This window comes from Xenopus laevis, chromosome 5L (assembly GCF_017654675.1).
Source record: "Xenopus laevis strain J_2021 chromosome 5L, Xenopus_laevis_v10.1, whole genome shotgun sequence".
Taxonomy (NCBI): domain Eukaryota; kingdom Metazoa; phylum Chordata; class Amphibia; order Anura; family Pipidae; genus Xenopus; species Xenopus laevis.
Window position 1 is genome coordinate 14,973,395 of NC_054379.1, and position 15,268 is coordinate 14,988,662.

The 15,268-nt window shown below is 39.4% G+C and overlaps 1 protein-coding gene across 3 annotated transcripts in view; it reads left to right on the forward strand.

Annotated features, from left to right (window-relative positions):
* lyplal1.L (lysophospholipase-like 1 L homeolog) overlaps positions 1-15,268 on the forward strand; it is a 37,467-nt gene that overhangs the window by 5,106 nt on the left and 17,093 nt on the right. For 2 of the 3 annotated variants that reach the window (XM_018262611.2, XM_041562548.1), the window contains exons 2-3: positions 590-612; positions 12,560-12,659. In XM_018262611.2, the coding sequence (XP_018118100.1) occupies positions 590-612; positions 12,560-12,659 (123 nt within the window). The remainder of the gene's footprint in view (positions 1-589; positions 613-12,559; positions 12,660-15,268) is intronic. The other variant, XM_018262610.2, reaches the window with a different exon arrangement.

Below are 15,268 nucleotides of genomic sequence, written 5' to 3' on the forward strand. Positions count from 1 at the left end.
TGATGCATTGAATCTGCAAAGAGGGGTAAGTAAAGAGTTAGGGTCGTTTACTAAGGGTAACACCTTGGCTGGGGGGGAAAAGGAAAGGGGGTCTATGTAGGGTAGGGGATTTTAGTAGCAAGGGTTTATTTCTCCTATAATATTTAGGATGCTCTAACTATGGATTTCCTAACTTTTTTTTTTTGCCTGGGGCTCCGTTTGTAACCCCAGGAATACTTAAAGATGCACACCAAAGTGCATTTTTTGTGCCCCAAAGGATAAAAACTTGTGCTGCTTTGCATATGCTTTTAATTTAGTGCTGTGCAGATGAAGGGACTTAACTTGACTATGAGTAATTGCTGTTTTATGTACTGCCGTCTTATCCTGTCTTGGATGTGCGAGGGACAAGTCTCTGAGATTTGCAGGTCATCCATCCTCTCTTTGCTAAAAGTGGTAATTGTTGAGTCAGAAGCCTGAAACATTACTCAGCCAGAATAATTGCCCTTAAGCTCTATTTTGGGATCTTGACAAATGAACATCTCTGTTAAAAATGATTAACTGTTTGTTAAATATTTTTTCCCCTTTTTTTTTTTTTTTGCACAAAACACAGAATGACACCTTGTAGCCTGAAAGGTCAGTAATTTGCTTGTTCCACTGTGCTAATAGCCAAATGATATTTATTTATACCATTTTTACACTGGACTAGAGAGGCCAATAAAAAAAGGACTTTGTGTTTATGGCACCAGATAATAATTTAGGGATGAAACTTTTTCCATAAGCAAACCAAGCTGGAAATTTCTGCATGTCTGTGATTAATTGCAGAGCAAACGATGTGTTATATCTTAGAGGAGATGTAAAACTTTGTCCTAATGAAAGAAAATTAAATTTTTAGTGATTTTCCAAAAGATAGCCTGTAATGGAACCCCATAACTTCCACCTACCCCATGGTAGACATGGACATGGTTGCTATGTAGCCAACAGTACTGCTCTCTGAACCTTGTGTTGGCTTTTTCTATATACAGGTATTTTCATTAGTTATCCAGAAACCTGTTATCCAGAAAGTTCCAAATTACAGAAAGGATGTCTCCCATATATTCCATTTTATACAAATAATCAAATTTTTTAATTTCTCTGTAATAGTAAAACAGTACGTTGTACTTGATCCCAACTAAGATATAATTAATTCTTATTGAATCCAATAGAATTCTATTGGGTTTATTTATTGTTTACATGGTTTTTTTAGTAGGCTTAAGGTATGAAGATCCAAATTACTGAAAGATCCGTTATTCGGAAAACCCCTTGTCCTAAGCATTCAAAATAACAGGATCCATACCTGTAGTACCAGGTGCAGAGCACTTCCAAAGCCCGGACTCAAGTACTACTTAAAAGAGAATTAAGGAGAGTCAAAATGCGCCCCTTAGTGCTTTTTCACTTACATTTGGGGTGTCTGTAAATTACCCCCCCCCCCCAAATAGTACTCCTTTTTAGTTAACCTAAATAAGTGCATTAGGTTCTCCATGTTGCTTGTACTCTTTAACATCACAAACTCACATTTCACACTAAGGCAGAGGTGTCATCTCCGTGACCCAATATTCTTGGGTTTGTATTTTTAGTTAAAAATTCTTATGTTTACAGAACCGCATACTCAGTGTGATATTCAGCAATATCTTTGGTGGGGAATTCAAGGTGTTTTAGCTGTGTGTGGTTCAACCGCATTGGTAGGACTAGGGTTGTGTAGTTAGTACATAAATCCTTCGATTTCTCAGTTTATGGTACCTCCAACTGCGAAACTCCTCTGTATGTAGGTATTTTCCGTTGAAAAAAGTTACATATACAACATACAAGGCATTTCATTACTTCCATAGCTCAAAAATATACGCCACATCCTCTAGTAATTCTATACCAAAATCAAAGTGAAACTACATAAACCAAAAACAATTCATATATTAAACCCAAAACAACTTACATATTAACAGAACCTGCAGCATATATATGTAGAATAGCTTTTAAATACAATCCAAAATCAACTGAAGTATTGTTCTTAGAAACGGAACTGCTTCTGCCATATCCTCCTTCATAGAAGCTCTTACATCAGATTTGATTATTTTCGGTGTTTGTATCTAAAGTTATAAGGTATTGTAGTTGGCACACTTTTTGGCGCTTACAACTCCAGATACCCAAAATTGCTTCCGGCTTTGGGTAGGACTTTGTGGAAAGGTGGACATCCCTTTACAGAGATGTCTTCTAGTTTTTGGTTGGTTTTTTTTTGTATTTCAAACCTATTTCTGGGCATCATTTAAGTTCAAGTTTGTAAGGGTAAGGGCACAGGGGCAGATTCGTGGAGATTAGTTGGCAATATCCCGAACTGCCTTCCCCTACCTTCCGCCGTCGGGCAGATTCGTCACCTCTGTGACAAATCGTCTCTTGTTCGGGGCAACTGCCTTCCCGCCAGCTATAATGAAACATTGCCAGCGGGAAAGCACCCGCGGTGCTTCATTTCCGAAGTAGACGAAGCGCCGTGAGTGCCATCCTGCTGGCGATTTTTCATTATAGCTGGCGGGAAGGCAGTTGCCCCGAACAAGAGACGATTTGTCACAGAGGCGACGAATCTGCCCGTGTGCCCTTACCCTTAGAAACTCTTCTGAAGTCCATGCTATCCTCTCTTCTAAAAAAAAAAGTGATGGGCATGACATCAAGGGTTTGCAAAATGACCATTGTGATGATGTAGCCTAAGTTAATTAGGCTTTAACTCATTTAGCAATCTTTTCCTGTTAAGGATTCAACCTTCCATTGTCTTTAATTGGTTAATCATTTTGTTGGACCTCAAACGATTGCATCTCCACTGCCAATGAAGTTAATTTCTTCTGTACATGTCAGAGTAGTCATGTAGTCTATTAAAAGATTTGCTTTTTGTACCTTGAACAGATGACAATTATAGTGTACAATGAGTCCAACGTTAACGAGCGAGGCGCCTCTAATGGGCATGAGATCATTGGCTTGAGATTATGAGGAGCTGTTTGTGAGTCACTACCTAATGGTCAACACTCAAGGCTTTTGAACTTCACAAGTTTGGCTTCTTATTGGCCATGAAACATTTAGATCTGGGCACTCTGCTGCATCTGTTGTGGCTTGTCACTTTCTGACCCATGATTAATGTAGAATTAGTCATAGGATGGATACACATGAGCAGGCATACGCTTTGTAATGTCAGCACTGTTCTAAACACACCGATACTAATGCTTTCCGAAGCAAGTGGATTCAAAGCTCATAAAAATTATGTTAATCTCTGTAGAGATGAAAATAAAATGACTGTTGAAATACACGTCTTTGCATGAAGAAGCTTTGCATTCAAGAACCTGTAACATTTTCCAGAGGTTTATAGACCTTAAAGAATGGTTTTAAGTTATTGATGATGACCATTTTCCATCACAACCCTGTTTTGCTCTTTCCTTGGGGGTGATGGAGAAAGGAGAAGTATAAAAATTGGTATGGGAAAAGAAAAATGTTTCTCCTGAGCAATGAATACGTTTTGCGCTGAAGACTTTTGACTACGTGCAGCATCAGGTTGAACTATGTATTTTGCTTCTGTCTTACAGGAGGGGTCCACAACCTTTTTTCACCCATGTGCCACAAGCAATTATAAAGAGCGTTGGGGAGCAATACAAGCATGGAAATGTTTCCAGGATTGCCAAATAAGGGCTGTGATTGGCTATTTGGTAGTCCATATGTGGACTGGCAGCTCTGTTTGGGAGTACACCTGGTTTTATACAACCAAAACTTGCCTCCAAGCCAGGATTTAAAAAATAAGCACCTGCTTTGAGGCCTCTGGGAGCAACAGACAAGGGGTTTGTGAGCAACATGTTGCTCAGGAGTCACTGGCTGGGGATCACTGGCTTAACGAATTAATCACATTGTAGCCCTCCATATAGTTACATAGTTACATAGTTAAATTGGGTTGAAAAAAGACAAAGTCCATCAAGTTCAACCCCTCCAAATGAAAACCCAGCATCCATACACACACCCCTCCCTACTTTTAATTAAAATTCTATATACCCATACCTATATTAACTATAGAGTTTAGTATCACAATAGCCTTTAATATTATGTCTGTCCAAAAAATCATCCAAGCCATTCTTAAAGGCATTAACTGAATCAGCCATCACAACATCACCCGGCAGTGCATTCCACAACCTCACTGTCCTGACTGTGAAGAACCCTCTACGTTGCTTCAAATGAAAGTTCTTTTCTTCTAGTCTAAAGGGGTGGCCTCTGGTACGGTGATCCACTTTATGGGTAAAAAGGTCCCCTGACATTTGTCTATAATGTCCTCTAATGTACTTGTAAAGTGTAATCATGTCCCCTCGCAAGCGCCTTTTTTCCAGAGAAAACAACCCCAACCTTGACAGTCTACCCTCATAATTTAAGTCTTCCGTCCCTCTAACCAATTTAGTTGCACGTCTCTGCACTCTCTCCAGCTCATTTATATCCCTCTTAAGGACTGGAGTCCAAAACTGAACTGCATACTCCAGATGAGGCCTTACCAGGGACCTATAAAGAGGCATAATTATGTTTTCATCCCTTGAGTTAATGCCCTTTTTTATGCAAGACAGAACTTTATTTGCTTTAGTAGCCACAGAATGACACTGCCCAGAATTAGACAACGTGTTATCTACAAAGACCCCTAGATCCTTTTCATTTAAGGAAACTCCCAACACATTGCCATTTAGTGTATAACTTGCATTTATATTATTTTTGCCAAAGTGCATAACCTTGCATTTATCAACATTGAACCTCATTTTCCAGTTTGCTGCCCAGTTTTCCAGTTTAGACAGATCACTTTGCAAAGTGGCAGCATCCTGCATGGAACCTATAGTTCTGCACAATTTAGTATCATCTGCAAAAATAGAAACAGTACTTTCAATGCCCACCTCCAGGTCATTAATAAACAAGTTGAAAAGCAAGGGACCTAGTACAGAGCCCTGCGGTACTCCACTAACAACACTGGTCCAATTAGAAAATGTTCCATTTACCACCACTCTTTGTAGTCTATCTTTTAGCCAGTTCGCTATCCAGGTACAAATACTATGTTCCAGGCCAACATTCCTTAATTTAACCAGTAACCTTTTGTGTGGCACTGTATCAAATGCTTTAGCAAAGTCTAAGTAAATCACATCCACTGCCATCCCAGAATCGAGGTCTCTACTTACATTCTCGTAAAAAGAAATTAAGTTAGTCTGGCAAGATCTATTACGCATAAAACCATGCTGGCACAAACTCATAGTATTATGATTTGCTATGAAGTCCAGTATCTTATCCTTTATTAACCCTTCGAAAAGCTTTCCTAATACTGACGTCAGACTAACTGGCCTATAGTTTTGAGGCTGAGAACGGGATCCTTTTTTGAATAGAGGCACCACATTAGCAATTCGCCAGTCTCTTGGCACAATACCAGATCTCAATGAATCCTGAAAAATTAAGTAAAGAGGTTTGGCAATCACAGAGCTAAGCTCGCTAATTACCCTGGGATGAATACCATCTGGCCCTGGACCTTTGTTAATCTTAACCTGTTCAAGTCTCTTTTGAATTTCTTCTTGTGTGAACCATGCATCATTAGTTGTATTACTAGAATTGGGAGTGTTAAGAAGGAAACCTTCACTTACTGGTTCTTCATTTGTGTAAACAGATGAAAAATACGAGTTCAGAATCTGCGCTTTTATTTTGTTTTCATCAACCAGCTGATCCCCCTCTGATAGTAAGGGTCCCACCCCTTCCTGCTTCATTTTTTTACTATTGACATATTTAAAAAATAATTTGGGATTTTTTTTACTGCTTGCTGCAATATCCTTTTCTATAGCAATTTTAGCTTGCCTTATAGCTTCTTTGCATGATTTATTGGCCTCCTTGTACCTTATAAATGTTTCGGCTGTACCAGCTAACTTGAAAGCCTTAAAAGCACGTCTTTTCTTACCCACCTCAACACCAACGCTTCTATTGAACCAAAAAGGTTTTGCTTTGCAACGACGTTCCTTGCTTACAAGTGGAATATACTGACAAGTATATTTATTAAGCAGCATTTTAAAGACTTCCCATTTTTGTTCTGTGTTTAACCCTGTGAAAAGCATTTCCCACTTAATATGTTGCAGAGATGCCCTTATACTGTCAAAGTTTGCACGTCTGAAATTTAGTGTTTTAGTTACTCCCTTATAGAATTGCTTCTGCAACAGAATCTCAAAGGAGACCATGTTATGATCACTATTCCCTAAATGCTCACCCACACAAATGTTAGAGATGAGTTCAGTATTGTTAGTTATTACAAGGTCCAAAAGAGAGTTATTCCTAGTAGGTTCTTGAACGAGCTGGAATAAAAAGTTGTCATTCAGCATATTTACAAACCTATTAGCTTTTTCTGTCTTAGCAACCCCATTACCCCAGTCAATGTCTGGATAATTGAAGTCACCCATAGCAACAACTTGACCCAGCTGTGAAGCCGCTTGTATCTGCAAGAGTAGCTGGGCTTCATACTCGACACTTATACGAGGTGGTTTATAGCATACACCAATGATAATTCTTTTTGATACCTTTTGCCCAGTCGAAATCTCTACCCAGAGTGATTCTACACCCTCACCAGTACCAGCTATTTTTATTTCTTTAGCGCATGGCTTTAATTCAGGCTTTACATACAAACCCACTCCTCCACCCTTTTTAATCCCTCTGTCCCTCCTAAAAAGGGTGTAACCATTTAAATTCACAATCCAGTCACATGTTTCATCCCACCAGGTCTCAGTGATACCAATTATATCATAATTTTTAGAGCATGCAATTAATTCTAGGTCTCCCATTTTACCTGACAAACTCCGTGCATTTGCCAGCAAACAGCGGAGGTTACTACTTTTACTTTTGAAATGTGCATTACTTAGTGAAGAATTATACGTTAAGTTAGTATTATTCTGTTTTCCTTGTAACAGAGGGACCTCCTTAGCTGGTAAACTGTATGCCCCCCTCACTCCTCCCCCATGACCCCTTACTAACCCCACTACCCCGTCTACACTAGCTTCCCCATAATCCTTTATCTCACCCACCCCCCTCTTGCCTAGTTTAAACACTCCTCCAACCTCTTAGCCATTCTTTCCCCTAGCACCGCGGACCCCCTTCCATTGAGGTGCAAACCGTCACGGCTATATAGGTTGTACCCCAACGAAAAGTCAGCCCAGTGCTCTAGGAACCCAAACCCTTCCTTCCTGCACCAAGACTTGAGCCACGCATTAAGCTCCCTAATCTCCCGCTGTTTTCCTAAACTTGCACGTGGCACAGGCAAAATTTCAGAAAAGATTACATTGGAAGACCTTTCCTTGATCTTAGAGCCTAGATCCCTGAAATCATTCTTTAAGGTCTTCCATCTACCATTTATTTTGTCATTAGTACCGATATGCACTAAGACAGCTGGGTCGTGCCCAGCCCCACCCAATAATTTGTCTATCCGATCAACCACATGCCGAACCCTGGCACCAGGTAGACAGCAAACTGTTCGGTTGTAGCGATCCGGACGACAAATTACCCTATCCACTTTCCTAATAATTATGGGATTATATGGCATCTGTACCAATCAGCATGCTTCTCAAGAACTTGAAGTCAGTGTAGCTACATAGTTGTAGTAGGCACAACATGCGAGCACTCACCCCAACATGTCCCGTGAATCCAGACAGACACCTGTGCTACACGTTGATTACGTCCCCGGAATCAGATGAACTAGACAGCAATGAAGACAATGGTACGGAGCACACGGTGGTCGAGAAAATTAAAACTGTGTTTATTAGATATCCATTAAAACCGTCAATACATTACATGGATGTTATATCACCCCCACAATTGACGCGTTTCGTGGCATCTCGCCACTTCCTTCATCTCCGTACCATTGCAGTGTAGCTACATAAATGCTACTTGCAGTGGTTATATACATAATATATACCAAACTTATGTTATTAATTATGTTATTATTATGAATTTTTCTTCTGTGAAGTTGTTGGTGTGAAAAAACCTTATTTCAGCACCCCTATTCAGGTATACAACTAAATGTAAATGTTATAAATGTAAGTATGGGGTCATTAACTTCAACCCAGGACACACATGCTAAAGCAGTGATCCTCAACCAGTGGCTCGCTAGCAACTTGTTGCTCACCAACCCCATGGATGTTGTTCCTGGTGGCCTCAAAGCAGGTGCTTATTTTTGAATTCCTGGATTTGGAGGCAAGTCTCAGTTGCATAAAAACCATGAGCACTGCCAAATAGAGCCTCCTGTAGGTAATTAGTCCAAATATTGGTTTCCAAATAGACAATCACAGCCCTTATTTGGCATCCTCAGAGACTGTTTTTATGCTTATGTGAAACCCCGGGCTAGAGCAAGAAGGGTCACGATATTGATTGGAAATCCAGTGCTAACTGCAGTTAAGGGGCAGGAGGGCAGCACCATCAGGCAAGTTAAAGTTAGTGGGCAAGAGGGGAGATTGTCTGAGACAATCAAGGTCTTTTTTGTGGTCCTGGGGAATTTATAATAGTGGTTTAAGCAATTTAACAAGATGCAATCTAGCTCCGCCACCTAGGTAACTGCAACATTTCCATAATAGTCAATGTGAACCTTAAATCACAAACATCCCTACTGTACACAAAATGAAAATGTAATATCCGTTTCATCACACTGAAATAAGAAACCTGCTAAATATTTAAAATAATCTAAACTTCTCTCAGCATCTGTCTCTCTTCATTTTCTCTTCATTCAGGGGTGTCCGATTTTCATTGACAGTTAGATCCAATATATCTTTTAGGCAGGGATTCCCTTTTCTAGCAGATGTATTAGCACTTACTCACATAACTGACTTCAGCACAAGTAAAACCTAACAAAATAACTGACTTTTACACGAATCCTGCATGTAGAGAAACAGGATTAAAACAGTGAGCTCTAATACATCTTCTAGGGCCTAGGCAAAAGGAGCCCCGGTGACCTTAAAAAGCTGAGCTCTAACACATCTTCTAGGCAAAAGGAGCCCCCTAAAGGCTGCACTGGACCATTCAAAAGCAGGCTCCCAACTCCTGCATGAAGACAGACTGAAAAGAGACAGATGCTGGTGGACAAACAAGATTCTGAGATGATACAAGGCTTGCCTTAATAACAGTGTCCACAAAATGGCTGCTTCATGCTTGCTATAATTATGAATTCCCAGACTGAAGGAAAAAAGATTCAAATAATTTATACCATGTAATGGAAGTTCATTTTGCTTGACTCATTTGATAAAATAGGATTTTGAACATTTTTTTTGGTTGACGGCTCCCCTTTAAGTAATGTAACAAAAACATACGGTACTTGAATAAGTCTTCAACTGCAACTTATTGAACTGCCAGTTTGTTATTGTAGTAAAAAGATGATGGTAAGAAAGAAGACAAGTACAAGGGGTAGCAAAGAGCACAGTCTTCTACCAAAACTTCTATAGTATCAATATTGCACTTGGCTATTACAAGGAATCTTGTTTAAATCCTATTATCTACTTGAGGATAAGTCTATATGAAGGTGTTTCAAGTTGTTACCACCCAAACTTGTATATTGTAGATTTTCTAAACACATTGCCAAAAAGTTAGCACGTTCTTTAATGAACCATCGTTTTCATTATTGTTGCAATTAGCAGTTCACTTTTAACTGAGTGGCTGTCTCATTGTGTTATTCGTTTAGAGGAATGCATGTTTATATTATCAAATTAGAACTGGGTGGGTCGTTATTAAATGGCAGAGGCATGAGTCATGTTCACCTCCGTTTTAACCACTGCAAAATGAATCTTTAGAGTTTCAAGCACGCTCTTTAATTGTGTTTGGATGCCTTTTCTGATTTGTGTCGCCTGAAAGTGGGAAAATATAATAACGACTATAGTAGTGGCCAAACAAGCAATAAAGGGTAAAGCTGTTACTGCATAAAAGATTTCTCCACTGCTGCTAAGGATTGCATTCATTAAAGGGATCCTGTCATCGGAAAACATGTTTTTTTTCAAAACACATCAGTTAATAGTGCTACTCCAGCAGAATTCTGCACTGAAATCCATTTCTCAAAAGAGCAAACAGACTTTTTTTATATTCAATTTTGAAATCTGAGATGGGGCTAGACATTTTGTCAATTTCCCAGCTGCCCCTGGTCATGTGACTTGTGCCAGCACTTTAGGAGCGAAATGCTTTCTGGCAGGCTGCTGTTTTTCCTTCTCAATGTAACGGAATGTGTCTCAGTGAGACATGGGTTTTTAGTATTGAGTGTTGTTCTTAGATCTACCAGGCAGCTGTTATCTTGTGTTAGGGAGCTGCTATCTGGTTACCTTCCCATTGTTCTTTTGTTTGGCTGCTGGGGGGAAAAGGGAGGGGGGTGATATCACTCCAACTTGCAATACAGCAGTAAAGAGTGATTGAAGTTTATCAGAGCACAAGTCACATGACTTGGGGCAGCTGGGAAATTGACAAAATGTCTAGCCCCATGTCAGATTTCAAAATTGAATATAAAAAAAATCTGTTTGCTCTTTTGAGAAATGGATTTCAGTGCAGAATTCTGCTGGAGCAGCACTATTAACTGATTCATTTTGAAAAATTTTTTTTTTTCCCATGACAGTATCCCTTTAAGGGGGTTATTTATCAAAGTCCGAATTTATCTCAATATTTTCTGCTACAAACTCTGATCAAATCTGCTCTGGCTTTTTGAGCTTATTTATTATTAAATTTTCCCGAAAATTTGCTTTACAGGAAAAAAATCAGATTTTTGCGATTTGTTTTTGGATTTTTCATCCGATTTTTTTCAGAATTTTCACCCGAAAACTCTGGGGTATTGCACAAAACCCAGCGCACATCAAAAAATTATTGGGACTTCTCCCATTGACTCATATGCAACCTCGACAGGTCTGACATGCTGGATTTTCTGATTTTATGAGAAAAAAAAATGAATTTTTCGTGATTTTTTTATTCGGAGTTTAGTAAATAACCCCCCCTTGCAGTGATTAATTTACAGATCATTTAGATGTGTTTAAACCAGGGATGCACTGAATCCACTATTTGGGATTCGGCCAAATCCTTCGTGAAAGGTTAGACTGAATACTGAACCGATTCTTAATTTGCATATACAAATAAGGGGAGCGAAAGGGGAAAAAAAGTGTGGGGGGGGGATCATATGCTTGCATCCCTAGTTTAGACATCTGCATCTAGGACCTATTTGCATTTCATTTATAATTGGATTAACTGTTCTAGAAGGCTAATCACTTTTTATAATATAAAGTGTAACAATAAAGGAAACAGTCGTTAAAGATCAGTGCAAAAAAATTGTTTGGAGAAACTATGGTCCAGGCTAATTCTCTGCCACTAGACCATAGCCAATGTGATCATTTTCATACCCTCGAGTCAACTGACTCTCCCTTGCTTGAATTTCCTTCCATGTCAAATCAGTGCACTTGTCAAGTCATGGTCAAATATGCACTTTTGTTCATAGTTGTCCTTAATATATTAAAGATTAATTCAGACTTAAGTGGCATCATCACCTTAGGTCCGTTACAGAAAACAATCAATAGAATCATCTCATTGCAGTCCCGGAGAAATATACCCCAAACACCTGTCCACTACTACTGGCCCTAAAAAAAAAAAAATATATATATATATTCCCCAAGATTGGGTTGAATCTAGCACATACTTTTGGGCAATGGAATTTTGAATGCTGAAACATCAATTTTGGAGACCATTTTAGTTATTTGACCTTATTTAAAGGTGGAGCCTTGAACTGGAAGCAAATGTTACAATAAGCACTACTATATGATTTAACTGTTGTGTTACGCTTTAAAGGAAAAGATAATTGAAAACTAACAGTATATCACTGTACAGAAGTAAATGGAAATAGTGTACTGTTGCCCAGAATACTAGGGATGCACCGAATCCAGGATTCGGTTCAGGATTCGACTAGGATTCTGCCTTTTTCAGCAGGATTCGGGCGAATCCTTCTGCCAGGCCAAACCGAATCCTAATTTGCATATTCAAATTAGGGACAGGGAGGGAAATCAGGTGGCTTTTTGCCACAAAACAAGGAAGTAAAAAATGTTTTCCCACTCCTAATTTGCATATGCAAATTCGGGTTTGGTTCGGTGTTCAGCCAAATCTTTCGCAAAGGAGGGTTTGAATAGAAAGATGAGTAATAAAAAGTAGCAATAACAATTAATGTGTAGCCTTACAAAGCATTTGTTTTTAGAAGGGGTCAGTGACCCCCATTTGAAAGATCGGAAGAAGGCAAATCATTAAAAAACAATAAAAAAAACAAATAATGAGTGCTAATTGAAAAGTTTCTTAAAATTGGCCATTCTATAACATACTAAAAGTTAACTTAAAGGTGCTAATCCATCTCAACTCTAACTTCCCCATAGTTGGAGGAGGAATATTGAGACTTTTGGAAAGAGATATTGCCCAGCTGTTGCCTTAATGAGGATCCCATTAGAGATTTTGAAAAGGATGTCTTTTATGTTTTTAGAAAACAATGTATTTGCCATATTGCATAATCTTTAGCCCTTCTTTTTTGTGACTCTAGGACATTCGGGTCAAGGAATTAAATCATGGATAAGGGAAATCTTAAAGCAAGACTTGGCATTCAAACATATCAAAGTAATCTTTCCAACTGCTCCAACTCGGTAAGTGCCATCTGGTAGTTATTTTTTTAAATCGTTCATCTCCCTAAATCTGCTGGTAAATGCCTTTTGGCCAAACATCTCTTTTATAGAAAACCTCTAATCCATCCTAAATTCTAACCCATCCTAAATTTGAAATTCTTTCCATGTGGTCAGTGTTGTAGATGAGCCTGATGTTTGTGTACTTCTACTGGAAGTTCCAACTCCACCTTAAAATTAACTTCTTAAACGAGGTGCGTATTGGGATTGTACTGTGCAGTTAGTCTTTTTTTTTATTTTATGGCTTTTACATTGTTTCTTTTCCCTGAAATGTCATATATCATATGCTGACCCTAGCAGACTGGTGTGAATGACACCCAGGAAGATAAATAGGAGGGGACCGGAAAAGATGCTTTTTAGGCTATATGAACATGTCCTGGTACAGAACAGAGCAATTTGTAGCAGTAGAACAAGAAATATGCCACGTCTTCTGTAATATATAGTGATGGGCGAATTTATTCGCCAGGCGCAAATTCGCGGTGAATTTGCGTGATTCGCCGCCAGCGAATAAATTCGCAAAACGCCCGTGAAAATTCGCGGCAAAAACAGGCGCTGACGTCAAAAAGCGACGTTTCGCGAATTTTTCGCCGTTTTGCGAAATTCGCCAATTTTTCGGCGAAACGGCGCAAATTCGCCCATCACTAGTGATATATAGATCACTTTTAAAATGCACATTAGAAGTTGGATACATTATGTCTGACGCGTTTTGAACCCTTCCGGTCCTTATTCATAGACATAATGCAGAAAGCCCAAAAACATAAATGAATACAAAATTAATAAGATCACATGACAATCTCAACCAATTGCATGCAAAAAGCAATATTTGAATTTAACCTCAAATGCAATTGATTGAGTTTTTCATATATTCTTATTAATTTTGTATTTCATGAATTGATGCAGCTTTCCGAAAACCAGTGATACATATACATACCGTATATACTCGAGTATAAGCCGAGTTTTTCAGCCCCCAAAATATGCTGAAAAACTCAACCTCGGCTTATACTCGGCTCAAGAGCATAAACGGTCGCCGGCGCCTAAGAATAGTCGCAGGCTTCCAAGAATAGTCGCCGGCGTTCAAGAATAGTCTCCAAGAATGTTCGCCGGCGTCCAAGAATGGTCGCCGGCATCCAAAAACGAGACGCCGGCACCTCCAATGGGAGCAGAAACCCTCAATTTTTTGATTCAAACTTACCAGAAGCTGCTGCATTTCTCACCCTTGGCTTATACTCGAGTCAATAAGCTTTCCCAGTTTTTGGAGGTAAAATTAGGTACCTCGGCTTATACTCGGGACGGCTTATACTTGAGTATATACGGTATATGACTGAATTAAAAAAGAGAAGAAAAGACATCCCATGTGCACCCGGATAGGACAAATGACTTACACTTTGCCTTTTTTAGTGGCTGCTATAAGTTAAAGGGGTTGTTCACCTTCAAACAACTAGTTGTTTTCAGATGGATCACCAGAAATTACAACTTTTTCTAATTACTTTCTATTTTCTATGTGTCACCGTTTTGCTAATAATAAAGTGTAAAGTGTAATTTTTCCACCTTCTAAATCAGCTCTGGGAAGGGGGGGTCGCCGACCCTGTAAACGGCTTTAAATTGATATATTTAACAAGGGTCGAATTTCGAATTGAAAAAGACCAACTGAAATTAAGTGGGTTTTTTGTTTTTTGGTTGAATAGGTCCGTTTCAATTGAATAAGTCGGCCAAATTCGAATCGAAGGAATAGCACATTCGATCAAATTTGATTCAGCTTTTTTCCGCAAAAAGCCTTAAATTTTTCAAAGTCCACCAATCGACTCCAAATAGGTTCTAAGAGGTCCCCCATAGGCTAAAACAGCAATACTGTACTGTATATTGCGAGTGGGTCCCCTAAGCTCAATAAGCAACAGCAGCACAGAGCATGTGCAGTAGAGTCCTGCAGCGGGTCGGGTACCTGCAAAAACCTGCAGTACCCTGACGTTGTGGGTAGAAGTTCCCGGGTGTGGGTGTAGACGCGGTTCTGCAGGTTTGTGGGTTGGGCCGCGAGTCTTCTAAATAGCGATATTTACTCCTTTTTTCTGATCTACTTCGTCACTTCCGGTTTACAATGACAGCACTTAATGATTCTTGATGGTCAGCTGGTTCGGGTTGCGGATAAGGTACCTGCGGGTCCAAGCAGGTAAGAATGCGGGTCCGGGTTGCGGATTGCAGGTTGTGGGGTGGGGTACGGGTTCCAAAAAATGGACCCGCACAGGACTCTTATGTGCAGTGAATCAGCAGAAAAGAAGATGGGGAGCTACTGGGGCATCTTTGGAGACACAGATCTTTACAGCTAAAGAGTTGCCTTGGGCTGGTACAGAAGCACAAAACATAATGTACAACATTTCTACCTACTTCTTTAGTTAGGCTTTAGTTCTCCTTTAAGGTACGTTTTATTGTCATTTAAAGGGTTGTTTTTGGTTTTTTTTTATCTTGGTCAACAATAAGGGTTAACATGTAGGACAGTAAATGACAGCAGCATTTTCTTTAAAAACAACAGAAAGCTACATGTAGTAAACATGCACGTTGTAATGTGAAATATGCACCAT